This window comes from Grus americana, chromosome 1 (assembly GCF_028858705.1).
Source record: "Grus americana isolate bGruAme1 chromosome 1, bGruAme1.mat, whole genome shotgun sequence".
Classification (NCBI taxonomy): domain Eukaryota; kingdom Metazoa; phylum Chordata; class Aves; order Gruiformes; family Gruidae; genus Grus; species Grus americana.
In genome coordinates, this window is record NC_072852.1 from 102,904,957 (window position 1) to 102,929,410 (window position 24,454).

Consider the following 24,454-nt stretch of genomic DNA (forward strand, 5'->3'; position numbering starts at 1 on the left):
CTGCTTTTCCAATTAGCTCGATGGCTCATAGCCCAGCTCTTGCTTGGGCTTGAGCATCCACGCTCCACTTAGTTCTGTGCTGGGGCTGCCCCACCCACCCAACACTTACCACCTGGTGTGTCCCAAGTCAGTGGGGAAGGACATTGCCCCCCACTGGGGTCTAACCCTTCCCATTGGGAAACACCCTAGAAGTTGGCTTAGCTCTGCACAAGGGTGCAGGCTATGGCACAAGGGTCTTCTCCCAGGAACTCTTGAAGCCATCGGATAGTTTAGAGGCCCCAGAGATAGTTGAGGTCATGAGAGTTTTGTGAGCCCTTAGGGGAGATATGCTGGGGTGCTGCCTCTGTGCACTACCACTGAGGGAATGAACAGCTTGCAAGGCTCTCCGCTATATAAGATACCGTAAAATCTACACCAGGGAGGACTCTCTCTAGCACTCATGAAATTCTTCAGGGGATAAAGCCAAAACATGCCCTGCGATAACTTTCTGCTGCTGCTCTGTTTTCCAGTATTGGTATTTTTCTCAGAGCCCCACCTCCTGCATTGACACAGATTAATGAGCATCTGGTTTTTTATGTTTCTGAAGAAGTTTGTAGGCCCAGCATTGCAGAGAAGCCATGAAATGTGACCATCCTGTGTCTCTTTCCAGGCTCCACCCTGCAGTCTGTCATCTGCTCCAACGATGCCCTCTTCTACTTTGTGTTCTTCTACCCCTTCCCTATCTTTGGCATCTTGATCATCACCATCCTCCTGGTGCGGTTCAAGAGCCGAAACTCCAGCAAGAACTCGGAGGGCAAGAACGGGGTCCCCTTGCTGTGGATCAAAGAGCCTCACCTCAACTACTCTCCCACTTGCCTAGAGCCGCCAGTCCTCAGCATCCACCCAGGAACCATAGACTAAAGAGGCAGAGGCGCCCCAGGGGACGCGCAGAGAGAGAGAAACAGAGACACACCGGGAACCCTAAGGAACAGAGTGGGTTTTGTTGTTCTTGTTTCATTAGTTTCAGCGTCTGTGCTCCGACGTGGCGGCCGAGTTCTGCGGAGCACCCAGCCAGCGGGGACAGGAAGGTCTGAGGCTTCCTCCAGCACCTGTAGGAGCGCACCCCTTCATCCCGACAGACGGAGGGTCCCTGCGCTTTGTGTACATAGCGGATGTTCCTCTCGGATTAATTTTGCTCCCATCAGTTGCTGTCTTTTGGGCCGTTACTTCTTTGTTGTCATTTCTTTTTCGGTCTCTCAAAGAACTGTAGGCTTCCCCCGCCCTCCACACAGAGAGGAGTTCCCAGGGGTCGTTTGGGATCCTGGGGCGATCTCTTTGGAAGTAAACGTATATGTTTTCCAAAACAGACCGGTTCTCCGCTTCAGACTCGGTGCCATGGTGAAGAAGGTCTTTTCCCAAGGTGTGCTGAGCTAGCTCCTCCCTCTTCCAAAACAGACAAAGCCAGGTCCACCTCTGGAGGTGTTAGCTGGGCTGTCGGGAGGTCCATCTCAAAGACTCACTGTAGCCTCAGCATCTTCTTGCCTCCATCTAACTGTTCTCTCAGGAGGGAGCAATTCACCTTTGGGGAGTGTTCCCAGGTCTCGGAGAGACTGAATATTCAGTGCGCTTGCGGTCAGGACAAAAGCAATTTAGTTTGTCTCCAGGAACTGAAGGGGGGGATAGAAGGAAGACACCCGAAAGCCCTGACTTTGTTGGTAGCAAAGAGGGTCCTTGTACGGTCCAGCTTACCAGAGTCGTGCTCCTCCCTGGTGTCCATGCTGCCACCTCTGATGAGGTGGGTCCCCTCTGTGCCCCAGTCGCTTGGGGACGGGTGGCTGGATCCAGTCTCTGAAGACTTCAACATGACCAAAGTAATGACTCTAGCAAGGGGGAAAGGGGGAGCTCCGTGGGTTGGGTTCACAGCCCCTGGATGGTTCAGCTGAGGAGTCCAGTTGCAGCCATGCCATGCAGTGGGGACACATAATTAATCACCACGAGGCACAAGTTTCCCTGCGGCTTGTACTACTTACCGGCATGAGCTTGGACACGGCAAAGAGCCTGCACCATGTCGGCACCTCGGGGCCTTCCCTGTCCCTTTGGGCCGAGACATATCTTCCCCTGCGCGTGTGCGTGCGTCTGCCATTTTTTGTTTCTGGGGCTTTAGGAGGAGAAACTGTTTCTCCATAAGCTCCCCCTCCTGGCAAAGTCACCTGCTCTTGTCGTAGGCAGTCGCTGTGGCAAGAAATGCTGTTCTTTCTGTGAAAGATATGGCTCTTGCGAACCAAACTAGGGCTCTCGCCACGTGGGGCACCTGAGCGCCCATACCCTCTAAAGCCAAGTACCCCTGCCCTGTCCTGTGGAGGAAACCGCCTCCTCCCCTATACGCCCGAAGCGTTACGTCTGGCGGAAGAAAATGTTTGCCAAAAATGGCCTTTTGTTGTCTTCCTTGATGTCTTCCCGGCAAATCCAGCCATTTATTTTTTTGCAGTGTGGCTGAAGCCAACCGGGGCGGACAGGCACAGCCGCAACAAACCTCCCTGCCTCTTGTGCGAGAGGTGCCATACCCACAGTCCTCTTCAGGAGGGTCAGACTGCTCTTTGTGAAGAGAAGGGGACCTCAGCAGATGCTCTGTAGCACTAGTCGGTTAGACCCTGATGCCTTGATGTTTCAGAGGTGATGAAGCCTCGCGTGGGAGATCTGCACTGTGTATCCTCTCTCCCAGCCGTGGGAGAGGACCCACGTGGCCGCGGACTGTCCCACGCTTGGGCATTCGAAGTCAGCCACCTCTGCTCCTCCACCAGAACGGCATTGGTTTCCTCTTCTGCTGGGAAGCCCAAATTTCACTCGTCCCTCCACAAAGTCTGCCTCCTTGAGACGTAACTGCTTACTGACCCCAGCATATGCGTAGTATGACACTCCTATATATATATATATATGTATCGCACACCCACACACTTGTCTTCCCTTTCTGGATAAGGCATCTGCAAAGAGAGGAGTGGGATGAGAAGTGAATGGAAATGAAGAACCAAGGCGCAAACAGCAGCAGCTGCAGCCAGTGGGTATTGTTTCGTAAATGTATTATCTCCTGTACATACTGTGCCCGGCCAGGAGCTGCAACTCATTTCAGCTTTAAAGGAAAAAAGAGAAAATGCAGTCGGCAGGAGCTGTTCTTTCCTGGGAGAGCACTGTGCTGCGTCCGAGCCACATTCCTTCTCTCCAGCCTGTCTGCCCCAGAACGGGGCTCTCCTGGAGGGCTGTCTTGTGGCCCCGTCCCCCTGGCCGAAACGGGTCCCTTCCCAGCCTGGCAGCTCCCGTGCCGAGCCCAGGCTTTCCTGGGAAGTAGCTCCCACAGTGATCCCTGAATGTACCTTGATGGTGACATTTCTCCATTGCTCTGGCAGTGTGTTGCCCGGTCTCAATCTTCTGTTTTTATAAGGCAGACTCTTCCTGTAACAAGTTTTAACACGAAGCTTTTCAAACCACTCTCTCTGCTGTAACTTTCTGTAACGAACCCAAGAAGAAAGAGAGATACCCTATCCATGCATGATGTGGAAAGATGTTTGGGAATTTTTAAAAAAAAAAAAAACAAAACAAAGCAAAAAAAACAAAAACTTTGTACTATGTTGCACTAAAACATGTTTTATACAACACACCTGAGAGCTGTAGTAAACTGTGTTGAAATTGTGAATCCTGTTGCTGCTGGTTTTTGTCAGATCTGAGCTTTCATTATGCCTTTATGCACCCTCCCTGTGCAAAGCGGTGGTGAGCTCCTGGGCCCGCTCCCCCTTTTAGGCAGCCTCTCCATCTCCCACCACCCCGGTCCTTGATACAGCAGCTCTCCTCCCGCCCCAGTAGCATGTCTCCTCTCTCTTGCAGGTCGGAGCTTGCAGACACCTTGCACCCTCAGGCTCTTCATACTTCTCCCTCCCATCCCTTAATTCAACCCATAATAGAATACAACATTTAAGAGAGGCGTGTCAGTTCTATTTATTGAATGGGATACACCATTTTTGAAATCACTTTGAAAATACTAAGTATTTTGCTGTGTCATAGTCTGGACTTAGAGAAAAAAACATTTTTTATAGAATTATCCATAGCAAATGTTAAGCAAATATTCTTAGTAACCTTGATGCCAGCAGAAGAATATAGTTCATTACAGAAGTTGCTTAAGTTGATATAAAAAAAAGTAATCTTTTATTTCTCCTTACCAACTTGTATCTTGAATAAGGATTTGCTCAGTAGTCTTGAACCCCCATTAACTGAATTACAGAAGTAGCGTTATACGGTCTTAACTCTGCAGCAAAAGTGCTATGAAATTGTGCAAAATGCACTGCCGACGCAGCTGTTGGGTTGGGTTTGGGTTTTCCCCCATTCATTTAAACAACAAAAAATAATAATTCGTTGCTAAAATAATTGTATGAGAAAACTCTGTTGTCCCTGGACACAGTATGCTCCCCCCACCCCCAGCAGGTTGCCATGCTATAACCCCTGTGCCAAGGAGCAGAGGTTTTAGCTTTACACATGCTCAGTGCTAGATGGCAAGTGGTGTCCCTGGCCCTCCCCATGAGCAGTATGGGGCGGCGAGCACGGGCTACCCACCACAGGTTTGCCGGGAGGCATCTCTGCCAGCCCACGTGTGCTCCCTGCAGCCAGGCGTGCGTCCGTGACCCCCCTCTGGCATGCTTCATGGGCAGGACCCTGGTTTGGGGTGGCCTGTGGGGGTTTTGCTGCTTGTCCTGCTGCTGGAGCATCGCTAGCAATGCTGCTGTGGGTGCTCCTGCTCCCCTTGAGCACGAGACAATGTGCAGCCGTGCTGATGAGGGACGTCTCGGGGCTCGGCTGCTCAAGGGACAGACGCACATTAGGTGCTTCTATCTGCTTTTCCCCACCCACTGCCCACAAGCCCCAAGCTGCTAGCTCCAAAATGGCCTCCCTGCTGAAGCCAACACACACAAACAGAAAAAGAAGGCCTGGCTCTGGCATACGTTCGCCTGCTTCAATCCAGCAGCCTTGCAAACTGAGTCTGCAAAACCTCAAGCAAGCGAGGGGCGGCAGGCGGGGTAAGCGCGCCCCTGGGAGGCAGTGCCGCCCCTCTCCTAGGCAATGCTGTACAAGTCCTTGGCCACCTGCTCCAGGCGGTCCCTGTACTCCAGGTGGGCGTAGAGGGAGGTGTTGACCCCCCGGAAGCCATGCATGGCCCCCCACCAGCAGGCTGCAATGGCGGCAGTGGAGTCACTGTCGCCCCCATGGAAGAAAGCCCGGTGAGCCAGCTCTGCCCAGGAGTCGCCTGCGCCCAGCAGCGCATCGTAAGCGATCATGGGGGCATCGTGCCCACTGCTGCCTCCCCAGCCATCATAGCTCAGGGAGGTGTAGAACGAGTCTCTCTCTTTCACGCCGTACTTGGGGGGGAAGGTGGGCTGCGAGACCCCGTCTGATATGCCTCTCTCTGCCAGGTATTTTTCCCATTGCTCTTCAAAGTAATGCCTGCAAAACACAAGACAAGATGGAGGGGCTGTAAGAGACGTCCCGCAGCAGAAGCATACACCCAAGCTCCCCGCAGGCGCTCCAGGCACCAGCTGAAAGTGTGCCTTGTCAAGAGCCCGGAGCGATGGCTCAGCAAAATGGAGGGCATCCTCCGTTTGTCAAACCAGGGACATGACTTACAGGAAGAGGCACAAGGACATGTTTCAGTGAGTTAGATTTCCCCTCCCTCCAGCCACATGGGAGAAGGCAGCCCAGCACCTGCTGCTGTCGTGCTGCACAGGATTCAAAGGCTCAGAGCAAGAACTGAGTCATCCTCCCAAATTCAGAGTACCTCTGCCCCTGTGTGTGAGTGCCCCTGCACACAGACCCGCACTGAATCTGCAGCCAGATTTGGTTATAACTTTCAAACTGAGCTCAGCCCTCAGCCTGGTGCTGTTCCCCACCCTTGCTTCCCATCTTTCATCAGATCACGGATGCTTGAGATGACAAGTCTAGCTATCTCATACTGGATCCAAAAAATGTCACAATTACATGACCCAAACACAATATGACCTTTTTTTTTCTTTTTTTTAAATAAGTTAGAGGTATTTTTCCCCTGGGGGACTTCAGAGACTTTCTGAATCGATTCAATCCCACGGCAGGCATGTGCTGCCCTAGGAGTTTACCATAATGTGATTACTGAAGCTTAAGTATAAACAGAGCTCGCCCTCTCATACGTGAGGTTTATTTTAATTTTAACAAAACCCAGTGCCAGGAGCGCAGCTCACCATTGCTCCATGTTCTCCTCCACGAAGAAGCCAGTGTCCCGCACGTAGGCTTTTGCCTGTGGCAGCACATCCAGCAGCTTCTTCCCCCAGGCTGGGGGGGACACACCGTTCACTGCAAAAGCTGTGAAGAGGGCTGAAGCCAGGGACCCCAGGTAGCCAGTGGGATGGTGGTGGGTCATTCGGCCGCTCTCGATGCTGACTTGCACCAGGGTGTCCAGCTCAGTGGGGTGGTGGAAACGCAGACCGATGCACATAGAGCGCATGGCAGCCCCGCAGCCTCCCCCCCTGGGGCTGAACGGGGCCCTCCAGCCATCCGGCCGCCCCGGATCCAGCTTCAGCGCGTTTTCCATACACATGGCACCTGGACAGGAGCAGCGCAGCCCAACAGAGAAAGAAAGGTGAGAAAACAAAGAAACAGAAATGCGCATCAATGGGCAACAGGGTCACATAGCTTGAGAACTGAGGGAAGACAGGCAAGGCAGCAGGGAAGGAAGCATTACTCTCTATAAGGGATTAAGGCCTCTCTGTAAGAACATCAGTTGTCTGCTCACATACATTTCTTGCCTTAAATTGCCCGTGCACCCTTCGTATTCCCAAGCAGACCTGACAATTCCTGTTTGTGAAAATAATTAAAAAGTCTAGGGGAGTGAAAAACATTCCACTGCTGATTTATGTAATTTACATTGTTTATATTTACATTTCATGTTATTTATTTAATAACTTATCTATTAAACGTATATACTATATATATTAGGTATAAGATGTACACGTGTATCTAGATAGACCTATATAAATATAAAGGAGGTTTGGAGGGCCATTATATCATGTCAATCCCTGATCCAAGGCATGCCAAAGTATCTCTGCATTTTTTCCTGACAGTTGTTTAGCCTGTCTACAGGACCCTTTAAAGACAGTGACCCCACACGCTCTTTCCCATTGCTTCGCTGATACAAAATATTTTCCAGACCTCCCTTGCTGCAGTTTAAGTTTGTCGGAAAGCGATAAATGTTGTATCTCCCTCACCACAACATGGTCTGCGTAACTGGCTTTACTGTACTCCTCTTCAATAAGCTGAAGAACAACTGTATGAGGTCAGACCAAAGGTTTGTCCAACCCACTAGCTTGTCACCAAACACAGCCACTAACATAACTATGGAAAGACTATAAAAAATGAGGCAAGTACAATGTTTCCCCAAGAAGATCCGCCTGGTGTCCAGCAGACAGAGGGGCACAGCCTGCTTGAGTCAGAAGATGGATCCATAATGCTGTGTCTAATAACCCTCAGTGGACCTAGCCACCAGGAACTGGTCTCCTTAGCTGGAACCCATGCGTGCCTTCAGACTCCTTTAACACCCCATGGCAACCACAGCCATGATTTTGTTATGCAAAGCATTTCCTCTTGTTTTAAACTGCTATTTGCCAATTTCCTTAAATTGCCCTCTAATTCTTACATTACAAGAAATAACGATTTTTCATGCTCCGCACTATTCAAGACTGTATATACTTTGTCTCTCTTCCTCAGTTTTCTCCTGCCCCGAGCTGACACCCTAGTCCAATTTAGCCTCTCTTCTGGTGGGAAGCCACCCCGTAACTCCTCATTGCCCACTTCCATCTCTTTCATAGTTCTGCTATTTACTTTTTAAAGAAATTACTCTGCTCCTTCCAGTGCTGCTTCTTCAGAAACTCATTAGTTAGACGAGCACATTCATAGGATAAAGCCATCTGCACAAACACACCCAAATTTCAGAGCCCAGCCAGCTTCCCCAGCCAAGACCGTGAAACAAAGTTTTGAGAGCTAAGCCCAAATACTTGCATGCAAGGAAGAAGTAGGTTTGAAACATCTATGAGAATGATGATGAGAATCTTTGATTCTCTTCTAACATGCCTTTTTCTCCTAGTCTTCCTTTCTGGCCAAATCTTAAATACTTCCTTTCCAGCAGAAAAGTAAATCAAGGGCAAGATTCAAGCAGCTTCATTTAAGTTTTAATGTGTTGGACAACAGCAAAAGTGGACTCAAAAGACTAGTCTTCCAACCACAGCATGCCTAGTCCTCTCTCAGACACACAGGGTAACAGCAGTAGCTGACATGCTAATGCACCCAGAATTAGACCGTTGCTCCTATACGTAGCTGCCTAACCGGGACAGGTAGCTGATGAACTTGCAGGTGCTTTGTTTCTTTGAAAGTCAAACTAAGTAGAACAGAGTAGCAAGGAAGAAGCCTGGTCTAGAAACTTCACTTAACTCTACAGTTCAATTACCTTTGGTGCAATTTGATCACTGTGATCTGGGAGCTTGCTAATCACAGCTAGGTACTGCACCAAGTACTCTGCAGAGCTGCTCACTTCTGCACTTTCACGTATACGACTGGCAGTAGGATTTTGTACACAGCAGGCTGTTTTACTCACACACAGCATTGACAGCACCCTTGCAACCAAAATACCTCCACATCCAAGCACAGCTTTAAGATTGGCTTCTGGACACGTGCTAAAAATAAATAACGGCTGGCTGCTGTCAGGAATAAGGTCACATGGATCCTTTCATAGTTCTGGTCTAGGTGTCTTCAGCGTATTTCTTTTCTGACAGTGTTGTTACATTATAGGCTTATTAGATCAGCGCAGGATACAGCCCTCTGTATAGTGTGAAAGGGGGGACCAGCTCCCCGTGAATGGTTGTCTCAAACTAAAAAAGCAGCTCGGTCCTGTGGCTGTCAGGCTATTTGCCCCGCAAGCCTGTCAGCTGAAATCAACTTTGAGAATGGAAACAGCCTATGCAAGTCTCCCCCACAGGAAAAAAAATGGGTTGCTGATCAGCACAGCCCACAACATCAAGCCAGTTTAGCTTTTGTGAATTCCCCACAGCATGACCCAGGCACAAAGCAGACCTACTATTTCACTGGTCTCATCCATGCCTGCTGTACCGACACACCAGCCTCTCGCATGACCCCACCATCACACCCTTCCCAGTAGATGAGACCTAGTGGTTTTGCAGTGCCACACAGTCAGGCAACCCCTGGATCAGTCCAGATGTTCCTTACACATCCTTCTTCCCAGTGATTTACAGAGTGAAAACTGTGGGGCCGTGTTTCTCTGCAGGAAGCAGCAGCAGGCAGAGCGTTTGGTGTGGGTAGCACGGGGCTCTGCCAGGAGTGATTGCCACCAACCTCCAACTGAGCTGCCAGGGAGACTGTTTTTGTGATGTCTCAAAGTGGGAATGTGTGCAGGCCTCTAAATCTGCTTTTCATGTAGTTTATTAATTCAGTGCTGGCTGCTGTGTATCATAGAATCATAGAATCAAAATCATTAAGAGTACATCAGTATAATTTCCAGCTTTATGATGACTAACAGAAAACTGAGGCATTTTTTCAAAAATCTAACTACACTAAGCATTGCACTTTTGACCTATAATAGGACATTAAAAAGAACCTGTTTTTAAAAAGCTGTGCTGACTACACTACTCGTATGTTCCTGGTAAAAGAGACCTTCTGCCAGGAAGACAAGGGGAAAGGGAGAGAGCAAAGGGACTAGGGTAGCTTAAAATGAAAATCTGCATAACAAAAGCAAAACGACCTCCGTAATCTTGCTGGAACTGTGAGAAAGACATTTCTTCAGGACATGTTTGAGCAGGTTGACAGAAGGCAACTCAGTCCTTGATAAAAAGTGAGATTGTTCTTGTATTAACTGTAGTCAAAAGAACAAGTCTTAAACTGTAAGGAAAGAGTGGTTATTTTGCAATAACAATTTAATTGCAGCTTTAAACCTGTGCATATTACCATAGGAGATGACTACTGATAACCTGGAAATGAAAAAAAATCGTGTAAAACAAACTAGTACACAAAAGCTAAAACTCTTGTGATTTATGAAGTATTACAAGTGTTATCCTCATGCTTTTAAACAGTTAAAATATTAAAACATTTGAAAGCCGATTTAGGAAGACTAAGCTGAAATCACATTGTCAGGTCTTTTTTTAAAAATGGGTTTAAAAAAAAATAACTGCTGTAGGAGTTTTTGAATCAGGAAATTCTGTTCTGGAAATCCACCAAATCCTGGTTAGGGATTCTTTGTACTTACAATAAGAAACTAAAAGTAACCCAAGGAGGGTAATGGTCTAAGGAAAGAAGAAATACAAGCAAAAAGCAGTGTGGGAAGAAAGACAACCTGAGAAAGTTTCAAGGACAACTGGGTGCTACTTCTGGAATAGCCTTCCATTCCACTTACTTAGAGTCTTCATGAACACAGACAGTAACAGTTGTTTGGGATCTGTCAATACACATATAAAAGGTCAGCTAAAACACCACCACAGTGGTAAATAATTCCACAGGGAGAGAACTCGGACTGAAAGACAGTTTTGAAGCAGAAGGCTTCCTGGAGAGCTGTGGAGGCAGATGTAGTTGTACCATGAAAAAAGAAATATGGCCATGCTTGTGTCACTTAATTCATTGGCTTCATTATCTGCAATGAACAATGAATTTGGGGCTGCAGCACATCACGAATAGCAATAATGGATGTAGGGACTAATTTGCCATTGAATTAAGACAGTGAGTTCTCTCCTGGGGCTGAATACTTCAGGGACCCTGCCGTCGCTGTCTGGTGACTCAAAACGTGGGAATCCCTTTGTTACTGCGGGTTTTGGTTTTCAGGTCTGGACTCCCTTGCGTGGGTGAGCAATGTGACTTTCCCCCACTGTTCTGGGGGAATCTCTTTGCTGCATGAAAGTTGCAGCAGCAACTTTCCATTCTCAACCTTAAGGGCTGCAATTCCCTGGTGAGTGCTTGCTTTGGCCAGAACAGCACCACCTTGGGTTATGTCCTGAGTTAAAATCCATTTACTCTGAACTGCTAAAAGAAGTTATTGACATGCAACTTCTATCATTAGGATTTATCAATATGGCATGGAGACTCCAGACTGCAGACAGCTTTTCAGGATATGGATTAGGTATTCCCTTCGGTAGTACATCAGTGGGCATTTAACTGTTAAGTGTCAGGATTTAAGCTCTCAAAGAGACCTTTCCTGTGGCTGCAGCAGGAGCACTACAGAACGCTGTTGCAAGAACTTTCCCAACAGACTTCCATTTTTCTCCACGTTAGTTTCCCCGCTTCCCCCGAAATTTTAGAAGGTTAAGTGTCTATGGATCCACTAAGGAAGTTGCATTTCTTTGTTTAGCTAGACAACCTGACCTTTCCTTGTCATTCTGATTAGTGTCCTTAGCAAATTTACTTTAAAATCCTTCACTTCCAAATGGGAACTGCTTTTGGGCATATTGCAGCTCAGTTACTCACAGAAGGACTATGGCAGGTGTGCTATTATCCTTAGCTATTAATTACTAACATTTAAATTTTAGGTTCTGCTCCTTTTCATCTGAGTTTTAGTCACCAAGCTTAGATATCTGAAGCAAAAATAGGTTCCAGGTGCTGTCTCACTGCCAGCTGTGGTTAGTCCACCTTGGCAGACTCCATCAGCTGGGAAAACTACAAGATGCTCCTTTGCCAAAACAGCAGTGAGTCTCTCAGAAGTTTAACCTGCCAACTCCTGCTATCCTGGCAAGCATTGTTACCCCTTCCTAAATATTTCACTAATTAGGCTACTCCAACAACTGACACTATCTGTGTTAAAGAATACTGACAGTTTAGTTCTTTACACGAGGGTAGGAGGTCACTGTGGAAAGGTGAGCAGAATAAATTCCTGCTCGAGTTTCCAACCTGGTTTACCTTGGAAATGCACAGCTGTCACACTGTGCTCAGTGGCCCTAAGAAAGCAATGCAGAATTTGGCCTTTCCCATGTTCAAAGTCAAGCCAGAACATTCTTGATATATTCTGGCCTCTCCAAATAAGCATGTCTAAGTAATTTCTTTTCGATGTATAAACTTTGCATAGGATTGCTGAATTTGACTGTTTCCTGGGTACTTCACACTGCCTGCACCAGTCAAATTAGAGGCCCAGCCTCAGCAGCTCTGATTTAAGTTTAATTCTAGCATCCAGAAGAGGCTGGGCCATGAGCGCAGAGACAGAAGGGGTCTTTCAGGAAGAGCTGGGTCAGCAGGCCTGGGTTTATTAGGAACTACAGGAATGTGTTGCATACGGCTTGGCTAGTGCAGCCCATCAAGGCATGCTTTCCAAATACTGCCACGCACTGCTGGACCCTGCTGCCGGTGACCCAAAGTTGGCACCATTGTGTCTATGCAGAGAAAAGAGAGATAATGGAAGTACAGGGTTCAGAACCTGGCACAGAGAAGTAGACATGTGGAGCTAGCTGAAAGCAGATTTTGTGTTTAATAAACTTAATTATTCCAAGCAAGGATCTTCGTGCCTTTAAATATATTTTATGTCTAATGGATTGCAATTATGAGAAGTTCTACATTAATTCTCTGTTTCGATGTGTTGCTTTAACACAGCATCTCAGGGCGTGCATTATACATGGTTTAATTTGCGTTTTTCACCCATTGAGTGTAGGAAAAGACACATCCCCGGTGCAAAATCCATCATCCTTCCCCTGAGTTCAAGGCCAGGCCTCAAACACGCCTGTAAGAATGTTTTGTAAATGTGGGCAAAACAATCTCTTTTTCATCTAGTTCAGAGAAGCCCAAACCATTTCAGCTTGCCTTACTCTATTCTCCTTAGTTCATCCTGAAACAGGTACTGAGTGTGGAAAATTTTTGCCTTTAAATGAAATACGATTAACACTATAAACAGCCACAAGGAAAGCGAGGGCCTGCCTCCAAGCAGCAGGAAAGGGAAGGGTGTTAGCCAGAGGACAGCCCTGCCCAAACAGCATTATAGAAAGGTTACCTGGAGCTCTGCCTTTCATGTAATTCATGCACTCCTTGTAGTTCTTTGCAATCAGGGAATAGAGGTGCTCTAAATTTGGGGTTTTCCCGGCAGCTACCAGGGCTTCGGCTGTGGCCAAGTGCATCACTGTATCATCACTGACTTTCCAACCTCGGATGCTGAGGTTGCCGAGTCCCCCCATCTCCGCCAGCTCCTTGTGGATGGCCAGGCCACTCTGCAGGAATTCCCATTTCCCATTGTAATAGCCCAGCGTGTCACCAACTGCGCTCAGCACCATCGATGCCACGTAGTTTTCCATCGCCTTAGGACACAATTTTTGCCCGAGGACTGCTTCAATGCAGAAAATGCTATGGAAAAAAAAGAGAGTGAGATTGAAAATAAAATACTTCCCAGTTCAGTGCAAGCCTCTACTGCTAAGCTCCAGCAGGCTGGATACCTGGCCTAGCACCTGTGTCTCGGTCAGGAGATATATTCCTTCAAAGCACACGCTTCCCACAGGCCTCTGGCTGCAGATATCCACCAGTAAGCGTGCATCAGTTCCTGCGCGGCCCAGCCCTGACGATGCACGTCGTAGCTGGGTTAAAGACCAAAAAGCTAAGGCAGGCCTGATGAAATACCCACAGGTTACGTGACCATACCCATGTTCACCACTTTTTGGAGTGCAGGCTGCAGCACGATCAAGGAAGTTAGATCAGTTCCTGGTGGCTTTCGTTCACTGGGGATGATGCAAGGCTGAGCTTGTCAGTTTTAGCAGGGCCTGGCAGAGGCAGTAAGCACAGGGGCCCCGGGCGCTGCCTGGCCTTGCCCCACGGACTTGCTACAACAGCGGATGCTCGTACAGGCAGAGCCACCTATCCCAGCGGGGATTTTCAGCGGTGCCCCCCGCCACCCTCCTGCTCAGGGTTTACTGCGCCTCACGGCGAGGCCCTTTGGCTTGGGAGAAGCAGAGGCGGGGAAGGACGGCGGGGCCGGCCGAGGCCGAGCCCAGGATTCGGCCGCAGCGGGTACTTACGCGGCCAGCCCTGCCAGCAGAGGCCGCCGGGGTCTGCCCCGCCGCGAGAGCAGCAGGCGGCTTCCCGGGGACATCCGGCGCGGCGGGGGGTCCACAGGCCTCCGACCGACACCGGTGGTTGCGTGAGACGCCTGCGCCAGGCCCTGCCCCTCCGCGGCCTCCCGCGGCGGTGCGACCGGCCCGATGGCGGACTAGGCCCCTCCTTGCAAGGCGGCGCCGGCCTGAGCCTGTCTAGCCGCCGGGCTGAGGGGATGTCGCTCCCACGGGAGCCCTGCACGTCCCTCGGCGGGTCCCAGCTCTCCCTGTTGTCCCGGCCCACTGTTTTTTTGTCACGGCAACGCTGAACCCTGTGCAGGCGGAGGGTTTGGTCCCCGGGCCGCAGGGCTGGGAGTGCGGGAAGGAGGTCGGTGTTTTCCTTCATTTTCGGGGTTGTCTCTTTCTTGGCGCTCTCAGAGGCGCAACAGTCAACTCGGAAATGAAGCAGGCACATGGAAATGAAGTCACCACGTGGCAGTGAAATACTTTATTACGAAAAAAAAAAGTGAAAATGAAAGGCACTTTCAGCATTTCCCCTGCTTTTTCTATTGAAACTGTTCACTAGTTTCAGGAGCAGCCTCCCTCCTCCTGGCTGGGCCCCAGCCGGGGGCAGCCACCTCCTGGGTGGGAGCCTCGCGGGTCTGTGGGCCCGGCTCAGGGTCTTTGCCCCAGGGGAGACCTTGGGGGGCTTTCCCCAGCCTTTTTCAGCTTTGGTTTCTCTTTCCCAGCCTTTTTCTGCATTCATTCACTGCAGCCTGAGGTGGAGCCTCCAGCCTTTACCTGGAGTCTTTGCCTATGTGCCCACCTTGTCCCTCCGTATTTTGGGGCAGTGCTCTCCCCACAGCCCCGGGGTGACCCCAGCCTCCTCCAAACCAGGACTAGTCTTTGCTACGTCCAGTGGTGCTGCTTTACAGGGCGTCTTGAGGCGCTTGATGATGCCATTGCCTGGCTTTATCCTTTATTTTTAATGGTGGTTAGGTGGTTGAGGGCATCTAGTGAATGGGCAGGGGAGGGGACAGCAGCAGGAAGCAGGAGCAAAAAACAGGATTGAGCATGGCTCAGGCTGCATTTTGTGGAGGTCAAACCTCTTTACCGACCGGTGGTCACTTGACACCAGGTCTCCAGAGCCCCGGTTCACCCCAGAAGGTACCAATGCCTCTTACACAAAGGGAAAAAAAAAAATCCCCCCCATGCCTATGAGAAAGAGCGGTGGTAGTTTTTGAGCTGCAGCCCTGGGGGATTTCAGGGCAATCATGAATGTAGCGCTGGGTCAGAGCAGAGTCCCTGGGGAATTTGGGGGCAAGTGAGAGTGGGGGGGGCTGGAGCCGGGCCCTGGGGGATTTCAGGTAGCTGAGAGCACAGGGCCGTGTGGGAGCGTCCACCCCAGCAGCTGCAACAGTTTGGTACACAGTGCCCATTCAGGTATCTGCTGCTCCTCTGCACCTCACTGCAAATGTGGAGTCTGAGAAGCATCTGGTAGAGAAAATAGTAACAGAGAAGGAAGTGGGAAAAGAAGCTGCCGGTGTCTCGGCACCGCCAGCAGTGCCTGCTGACCTTTTCTGCTTTTGTGCTTCGTTCTGTTTTATATAGATCGGCCCTGAATTTACTCAGGTTGGCGCAGCACTTAAAAGCAAAGCGGGGTTTTTCTCTCCTAAGGTTTGGGCCTGTGAGAGGGAAAGCCCCTCCTGCTTTTGGCTGGCTATCTGTGAAGAAGGGCCACTGGTGCAGCCCAAAGGGCAGAGGAGCAGAGAGGAAAGTTGCAGGGTTCCCCAAACAGGCAGGAAAACGGGAGAACGGCTCCGCGTCAGCACAAAATGTCTGCAGCACTGAGATCTTTGGATCTCGTCATTGTTTCCTGAGCTCTTTCAGCTTCCTAAAAACCAAAACCAAGACACGCATTGGAGTTAAGTGGCTTCTGAGATGTGTCACAGAAAAACATCGAGGGCTCCTCGCTGATAGATGGCAGATGATGAGCCAGCAGTAGGAGCCATCAGCAGGAGCCTGCAAACGTGGGGTGGGGAGGGCAGTGGTTTTCAGGCTCCAACGCGTGCATTAATTTCAAAGGGATCTCCTTGTGCGAGTCCCACGGGATGCCCACGAGGTGGGCAAGAAGAGTGTTCTCCATCAGAGAGCACCTCCAGCTCCAAGATGGTGCAGGGCAGCATTGCCCTGACTCGCCCCATGGCACGGGGAGGGTGGGCACGACTGCTTCCCCGTGGCAAGGATGACTTTCTGGTGCTGAGCTGTGCAAAGAGTTAAAGACTCACCATGTTGCACCTTTCTGGGTTTTTTGTTGTATTTTTTCTGAATTAAAATTTAAGTTGTGGTGGACCAATGGCCAGGATATGCCTCCTGGAAAGTACCACCTTGGAGCAGCTCACTGACATGCCCCTGCCATGTGTTGGACACTGTGGTTAGCACTCACTTAGACTCAGAATTTTCCTTCCTATTCATCTGGAAAAAAAGGGTAATTTCTTTCTGACTAAAAAAATGTGCTTTTCTAGATGAGCCCAGGTTTGAGGGCTCCTATTTGGAGGGGCTGTGAAGGGTAGCATCGCAGCACTGGAGCTACGTACTCATTTAGATCCTGTGGGACATTTCCTCAGAACTATAAGAGGCCTTCAGAGAGCTGGAAGAAGGTGAGCATTAAAAATACACGGTGCACCCTTCTTAAACACGGCAGTGCCCCTGTTCTAGACCCTACAGCTGTCCCCAAAACAGGACTGCAAGGGAACATCTGGTATTCTCATTTTTCAGCTGTCCTATCCATCTTCTCTTTGCCCCCCCAGGTTCAAAGGTGACTTTTCACAGGATCTTCTGGGGCCCTCAACCAAATTCATTTTGGACTAGTGCCAACCTCTTAACAGTCTGTCATTATTTTAATAGCACTTTTTTCTCTGTAATGACAGCAGGCATTTTTTTGAGTGGGGAATATTTCTGGGCTTACCCTAATTCTCAGTCCCCAGGTGCGTGTCTGTCTTTGTCACTGGCCGATAAATAATAATACGCTATAACGAGGGGATTCAAAACAGGGGCAGCAAACATCACGTGAGGTCTGCTGGGGACCTGACCGACTCGCTGCAGGGAGCCCGGGCAGCGATTGCTGGTGATGCAGCGGTGCATGACCCCGCGCGCACGTGCGAGGGAAACTCTTGCTGTTGCAGGATGCTCGGGGCTGCTGCGCTCGCTCTGGCTAGATTTTTGCAGCAGGGGATGGGCACCCAGCAGCAGCGGGTGCTTCTGGCTCTGTGCTTCCTTCGCCCTAGGCACGGCAGGGTGCTTTCTGCCTTGGTTTCACCGGCTAACCCTGGTGGGGTGGTGATCCGCGCTTGTTGCCTGACTTCCCATGGTAATGAGGTGGGGGCCCTCGCATCCCTTCATCCTGTCCAGGGAAACACAGCTGAAAAAGGTGGTGAGAACCTTGGCTGCAAACACAGCCCGTGCCTGGGGCAAAGCCAGTCGCAGAGATGTTTTTGCCTGGGCATGGGATCATGCGCAGAATAGCGAGAGGGGTTTTGAAGGGCTTGGCTGAAGCAAGTTTTGGAGATGGCAGCAGAGGAGATGACTCTGGGCAACTGACTTGGTTTCAGGGAATACTGGACTTTGGCCTCTTATTCAAGAAACCAGACTTTATTGCAGAAGTATCCACCTCTTTCTTTCCAGGCTTGCTTCCTTCCACAGACCATCCAGGAGTGGGTCTGGCTCACTGCCCAGGGTGAAAAGGAAACGGTGGAAAATGATTGTGATCTGTGCATTGTGGCACCTGCTAGTCTCCTCAGGATGCTTCCAAAAGCCCTCTTTAACACAGATTTAAAAATAAATAAATAAAAAAACAACAAAAAACCAAAACCCACCAAGTCTAACTTTTTCAAATAACCATAATTCTGCAGGATGGAAGGTAAGCAGGATAATTGCTTTACCACAGAGAGAGGCACCGCAATGCTGATTTGGGACAACCAGCATGGCCAGTGACACAGGGGACAGCTCCTGGGTGAGCTGAGGGCTGTGATCACCACTCCCACGTTCGCATCTAGCAAAAGGAGCTGCAGACTCATCTTTACTGGCCCTCCATTAGGTTTATAGCTGGCATGTTGGTAAATGGAAGTGTGTGGGGACAAGGACCTCACCAGCAGGCTGCAAGTCCTGCTTTCAAGCTTGGGGACATCAGTGAAACAATTCCAGCCGGGTCCTATGGACCTGGGGTTTGGCTCAAGCAGTGGAGCTGAGGCTCCAGGGCTGGCAGGCCGGTTGTTCCTTGATGAAAGTCAAGTGACATTTTCATTTTTGGTTGCATGCCAATGCTGGCACTGTGGTCCCCACCTGCAGGGTGACGGCGTCTGTGGGCCTGTGTTGCTGTACCTTCTGCCCCTTTCTTTCCATGAGCTCCTGGCAGTTGCATCTGTGTCCTTTCTGAGTGTGTCAGAGGGACCAGGGGAGCCCATCGGAGGGGTGTTGTGCCTAGGAGTAGAGGGGCCCATCAAGCCTTTCAGCCACTCTCCACTCACCTTACAGCCACAGACAGGCTAAATTTGGAGGTTCTTGGCACTTGTCAGTGAAGATAAGTCCTAGCGGGATGTGATGGGTTAAACGTGGCCAGCTGCTTGGTGATGGGAGAGGAGGAGGTTTCATCATGCTATAAGCTTTGAAATGTGGTGTTCTTCCTGCATTGCAGAAGCAGTGATGTTTAAAGTGTTAAATGTGCTTTCCGCTTTGAAAGCAGATTTCTTCTTTCTGTGTGAAAAGATACAGTCTGGGGAACATAATTGCAGGCTGCGCTGTGGAGAAGATGTGTTGGGTGTGAGGAATGTGAAGAACAGCCACAGGAGAGGGAGTTCGGCCTTCTGGCATAGGGAGGGCAGTGCGTCTTGCAATCCCAGCCGTAAGTCTGCCGAGGCTCCTGGTGTTGCAACAGCAGCAGATGTGGCCAAGCAACGTGTGCTTCCACACTACAGCAGAGGCAAATTAAGTACTGGGCCCCTCCAAAAACTACTGCTCCTCCTCTTTTCCTCCAGCTTTCCCTCCTCCCAGCTGCATGCATCCAACTCCTGCTATGAGGGTCATTCTCCTGCAGCGCAAAGCCCGTTTGGCCCTCTATCCTGCCAAAATAAAGTTAGGTGAAGGTGAGAAAGAGTGTAAAAATAAGGGTGGGAAAGGAACAAGGCTGGGGAGTAGGGTCTTCTCTTTCTTCTGCCAGCAAGTTGCGAGTGTGTTCAAGCTGTCTAAGGAAACCATAGGTTTTGTACAGGCATGAGAGCTAAACTTGAGTGAGGAAGAGGTGGAGGCACTAGCTGAGGTCTGGGGAAGCAGGCAGATGGGAATGGTGCTCAGAAATTCCCGTTAGCTTATCAGGGAGCACTTATAGCACCAGAACCTGCCAGGCTGAAGGATGACTTTCCTCAGCTTGAATGACTTAAACTGAGACTAGGCAAAATCCTAGGTATGATAGGTTAGGAAAAGCCCTGTAGTGGCTTTGAGTTATTTGATTGGGTGGTTATTTTCCACCACAGGGATTTCTCTGATGCTGGGTTGTGACCTGAGCCTTCTCTCCTGCCTTTCTCTTCTGGCTGTTTCTTCACCAGCTCCCTCTAAAACCCTGCTGTTCCTGGGAATGACTCCTACTTTTGGCCCTATACTAAAAGAACCAAGGGGCATGAGAATGAGTGGGAAAGGGCTTAGAGACAGCAAAACACGAAAGGTTACTTCTGCATTTCATTCTTCATGAATTGGATTTCAGAGAATTGGGAAGTGCTGGTGTGTGACAGAAGAGGAACATATGAACAAGGCCACTGAATGCTCTGTTTTATCTAACAAGGATTAAAAATATCTGCCTGCTTCCTTTCTGTACTTACGCACTTTGTGTGATGCAATTCAATGGTGACAGTGCTGTGATGTGTGGAGAAGTCCTCCTGGAAGGAGGAGCAGGGAGGTGTTGCAAGGACATCAACTGTTGACCTCCCCTCTTCTGGCTTCACCCTCACTCCGTGCACGTACCCAAACTCGCAGGGGAACGAAGCCTTTGGAGGAGGCCACCAAAGACACTGCTGTGCTGTGGTTAGCCTTCTGGTGTGTTCCCACAATGGCCCTGGTCTGGCAGAAAGGACAGGCAAGCTCTTGACAGCAATCAGTAGGCAAAGGAAGCTGCTAACTTGTGAAACCTCTTGCTCTTAAAACTGAGATAGCGTTTGAGATCTGAGAGGACATGGTCTGTCACTGATCTGCCAGGTATGTGGCTGCACAAAGCTGCAAGACAGTGTAAGACAATCTGGTTTGGGGGAAAAAACCAAACATATTTGATTGGTGATATATGTCAGACCATGTGTTGTCAAAAGTCCATTGAAAGTTAAGAAAATCACAGCTCCAGAAGAGACAGGGAGGCATGGGAATAAGGATGCTGCCCCTCTTGTAGGTCCAGTATTGCTGCAGTCCATACCCCCAGTGGCTCTGTACCGCCCCTGAGCAGTCACTTCTGCTTGGAGCAGAGAAGAAAATAACACTTGCACTTTTGTTCTGTATCGCAGACCCCTTCTCCGTGTTTCAGCCCAAACCCTCAGCAGCGAGAGCACAGGACAGCTTCTTGTTTGACATGGATGTGACAAGAGCATGAGCTCAGGGGTCAGGATTTGTGTCACAGCAGGCGTTTGCTGGGTGTGGGAAACGTGTTGGTCTCCAGTCTGTCAAAGCAGCCGTCATGCTGGAGTAGCTGGGGGGCTGTAAGAGACAGAGGAGTATGAGATCTTTTTGCATGCTGTTCAGTCATCTGCTTGCACTGGGACCGGTGCTTGGGAAGTGAAATGTTGCTTATTGCATCCTTGGTCTCCAGAGCCTTCCCATTTTTTCCACTGAATATCCCTGACATGCCAGCCGCTTTGATGTAACCTAGCCATGCGTGGCTTAAGTTGTCTTGGCTGCGATAGTGAAACCTGTGAGGCAACGCTTGGACTGACACAAATGTCGCCAGCCCTAAACGAAGCTGGTAAGAGGAACCCATAGGCGCCTTGTGCCATGGCCAGGAGGAAGCAAACCAGAAGAGCTGATTGCGCTCCTTGCTGAAAAGGGGGCGGTTGTATGTGTGGGTGATGGTAGGGGGGAATGAGGGGCAACATAATCCCCAAGTTCAGGAACTGGCATGTGAAAAAATGGTCCAGTGGTAAGAATTTCTACCAGCAGAGAGGACCGTAGCAAAGGTCATTGCTATCATTAAGAAACCAAGGCTGGAGAGGTATGTGAGCTGGGATCTCCAAGCAGCCAACTAGCCTGACCTCAGTAAATGGGAAATGAGATAAAGTGCAAAATGAGTTTACCAAGGCTGTCTCACACCAGGCTATAGTAGTAGGTTTATTTTGATAAGATAATTGACTATGTAGACAGAGGACTTCAGAAAGGCAGTCCTTACAGTGCCACAGGCAAAGCCATTAAGCTAGAGAAACAGGGGATTAATGTGAGCGTTGTAAGGATTTACCTAAAGAAAGGATGTCAGGAGGTTGTGCCTCAAGGGAAGCAAGCAGGGTGGAAAGGGGTTATTAATGATGCTCTTCAAAAGGGTGATCTTGTTTACCCAGCAGGAAAACAAGCTCTAATCAGATTCGGTCAGATTCAAAGGGCTAGTCATTGCAGAGATTGCTCAGGCTACAGCACAAGAAGAGCTGATGGCACCAAGGACTGCAATAGGGGAAACAGGATGACAGTCAGCAGCACAAAATGCAAACTTGCATGTGCAAAGAGTAGCTGTAAGATGTTTTGCTCCCAGCTCGTCCCCTGCCATTTGAAAATTACAGAGAAGGGGAGTTTTGATTGATTGATGATGAGTTCTCACCACAGTGTAGCTGAGAAAAAGAAGGTGGTGACCACAGATGAGATCTCCCCAGCTGATTTAAAGGCACCTTTGGGTGGCTCTGGAGGTGCAGGGCCCCTGCAGTGGGCATGCAGGGTGGCTCTGGGCAGCTCTGCCAGGCTGCAGAGGACAGGGCAGAGAGGGCCAGGCTGGGGGGAGAGCCCGCTGTGTAGGCTTCTTCTGAAGGTTGGAAACTTCTGAAAACCAGGGCTCGGCTGTGGGATGCCAGAGAGGGAACCTGTGAGTATATGGGCACAGGCAGCGCACCTGCTGAACAGGCCGAACACAGCACCTGTGCCATGGGATTGCTTTGTCTCCTCTCGTGGCTTTTCATGAGCACGTTTAGATCTTGGGCATCCCCTCGTTCTTCGCCCTCTTCCAGTGCCCTAAGTGGAAGACGAGATATATTGGCGGAGGAGCTGAATTCAACAGACAGGCTCACCTGAGCCCCACAGCGAGTGGACGGTGCCTCTGAAGGAAGGCACAACCAAGTAAAAAGTACCTGTGCCCCAGAGGTCCGAGGGTTTCCATCAAAAAAGTGTGAAACCCATGTAAAGGGGGAAGTCCCACGGCTCGCACTTACAGAAAATCACTCTTTTTTAGGTTCGAAGGGAAAAGAAACAAACCAAAGCTGGACATCACATTTAGGTTTGAGGTTCAAATGTTTTCAGGTTTGGTTCTTGTTTTAGTCTTTGGGGGCTTTTGCTTTTGTTTGTTTTCTCCTGAACTCCCCCTCCCACCTTCAAATGTCAACCTGGCAGGTTTCTGGAATTGAGTCCTTTTGAGCTTTGCTTCCTGAAAGCCCTGAATTTGCACTTCCCATGTTGCCATCCGATTTGTGCATACACTACAGTGAGCTACATCTGCAGATGTATCAGCAAGGACAGACACATAGCTGTCCCTAAATAACCAAATCTGCCAAAAAAAAATATGTTGTGTTTGGCAGGAAAACTACTCCAATGTGAGGAGTGGCCAGTCCGCAGGCTGCCAGCACAACCTTGCTGCAGATGGAGTTTTGGAGGCTTTCTGTACTGATCCCTCTACTGAGCACACGTAAACTGAAACCACCTAATGCTTTTTAGCACACATATGGGCATATTTTTTCATAGGGTTGGAAAAAGCAGGGTCCCTGACAATGCTCTTCTCATCATTTAATTTCTTATTCCAGTGCAGAAACAAGCCAGAGGCCAGTAAGGATACACAGGCACAATCTCAGCACAAGGAAAAAAAGCTTCTTAATTTCTTACTGTTAGTCTTAGAAATAGATGTTTCTTTTCTTTTTCTTTTTCTTTTTTTTTTTTCGGATTTTTTTACTAGATCAGTCTAAACCATATCTAGTGTATAAAATTTCATCCCAGCAGAGCTAATGCCTTTGAAATGAAGCCTAACCACAACCAAAGCAGAGGATAACAATGCCTAGCAGCGCTGATTACAGGTAGTGCTTTCAGCTTTGCTTTTAACAGAGAGTATAATTCTGCTCTTCAGGTGTGACTCCTATTGAAATCAGTGTTGCATTATATATACAAATCTGTGTTAGAATGGTATTCACACTTACAAACACTGTGCTTGTCCATACGGTGAAATTGCAGGTAGGAAGCTGCGCTGCGAGGTAGCAGCATGCTCATGAATTCTCATTAACTCCTCATTTACATGCTCTTAGTGGGCACAGGGTGTGATTTGCCTTACTCCACTCTCAAAGACAGGAGAGGTCAGAACACAATGGTTTGGGTGAAATTATATACGACAGTCAGAACTGATTTAATGCCAAGCTTTTGCCAACAGAGACCTGTTCTTTCTCTCTGCCCTCAGCCCACCACATCCTGCTGCTGACACTGGTTCTTGGGCTCGTCTGATTCCAGTAAATTGATGCAACTCACAAAGATGGCCAAGAAAAGCAAGTTGTTTTTACGTATTTTCTTTGCTGGGTTAGTGTGTTGAATTCCAAGGGGCCATTGAGGGATAAATGTTCCAGCGTGAGATTTGTCCCTCTCTCTGACCGTATGGAAGTAATTCTTGGGATTTCTACAGGCCTGCATCTTAGAAACCAAGCACCATGTGAATCAACTGTGGATTACTAAAATCAAAACAACATTCTGATGAGCAAAACCCATTTACAGGTTGTCAGCCCTTAGTTGTATTGACAAATTCCTCAAGTTGGCAGGACAAATGCCCGGCAGACCTCACGTAAAAGGCAGAGCTAAAGAGCTGCTTCTCAAACATGTTACTTCATACCTTGATTCATTCATTTTACACATGTGTTTTCATATCTGCACATCACCATGTGAACACACATGCTTAAACATTTAGTTGCTTACATTTGCACTGTGCCAGTTTTTCACTGTCCCTGTGGTTTTCTGATTAGGACAGCTTGAACTTCTGTGGACCTCTGCAAAACCTCTAGGACCGAAGTCCTCAGACCTCGTCTCCATGTGATCCGCTCCAAAGCTCACTCAGAGCCTTACACTTTTTTCCCCAGTGAACGCAAGGGCAGGCTCTGTTCCCCACGTAACACAGAACAATACTGTCCTCTCTGGACAGGAATCAGATTGCAAATCATCTTCCC

The 24,454-nt window shown here is 49.1% G+C and overlaps 2 protein-coding genes across 4 annotated transcripts in view; one reads left to right on the forward strand and one right to left on the reverse strand.

Moving 5' to 3' along the window:
- Window positions 1-3,667, forward strand: part of IGSF3 (immunoglobulin superfamily member 3) — a 100,892-nt gene extending 97,225 nt beyond the window's left edge. For both annotated transcript variants that reach the window (XM_054819675.1, XM_054819684.1), the window contains one exon: window positions 650-3,667. In XM_054819675.1, the coding sequence (XP_054675650.1) occupies window positions 650-900 (251 nt within the window). In that variant the 3' untranslated portion in view covers window positions 901-3,667. The remainder of the gene's footprint in view (window positions 1-649) is intronic.
- Window positions 3,668-3,941: 274 nt separating this feature from the next.
- ADPRH (ADP-ribosylarginine hydrolase) lies at window positions 3,942-14,316 on the reverse strand. 2 transcript variants are annotated; one of them, XM_054819721.1, is made up of 4 exons: window positions 14,025-14,316; window positions 13,013-13,359; window positions 6,231-6,591; window positions 3,942-5,463 (listed from the first exon to the last, which is right to left on the reverse strand). In XM_054819721.1, exons 1-4 carry the CDS (start codon window positions 14,096-14,098, stop codon window positions 5,076-5,078), a joined length of 1,170 nt encoding a protein of 389 aa, XP_054675696.1. In that variant the 5' UTR covers window positions 14,099-14,316; the 3' UTR covers window positions 3,942-5,075. The 2 variants fall into 2 exon arrangements, with proteins under 2 accessions (XP_054675696.1, XP_054675705.1); XM_054819730.1 differs by lacking the exon at window positions 14,025-14,316 and adding an exon at window positions 13,449-13,628.
- Window positions 14,317-24,454: the final 10,138 nt, after the last annotated feature.

Bases quoted from the DNA above. Each gene is read 5' to 3' on its own strand.
- ADPRH (XM_054819721.1), bottom strand. From the start codon at position 14,098: ATGTCCCCGGGAAGCCGCCTGCTGCTCTCGCGGCGGGGCAGACCCCGG. The intron at 13,360-14,024 runs GTAAGTACCCGC...TTTTTTCCATAG, and splicing joins CTGCTGGCAGGGCTGGCCGC to CATTTTCTGCATTGAAGCAG. The intron at 5,464-6,230 runs GTGAGCTGCGCT...TGTGTTTTGCAG, and splicing joins GAGGAGAACATGGAGCAATG to GCATTACTTTGAAGAGCAAT.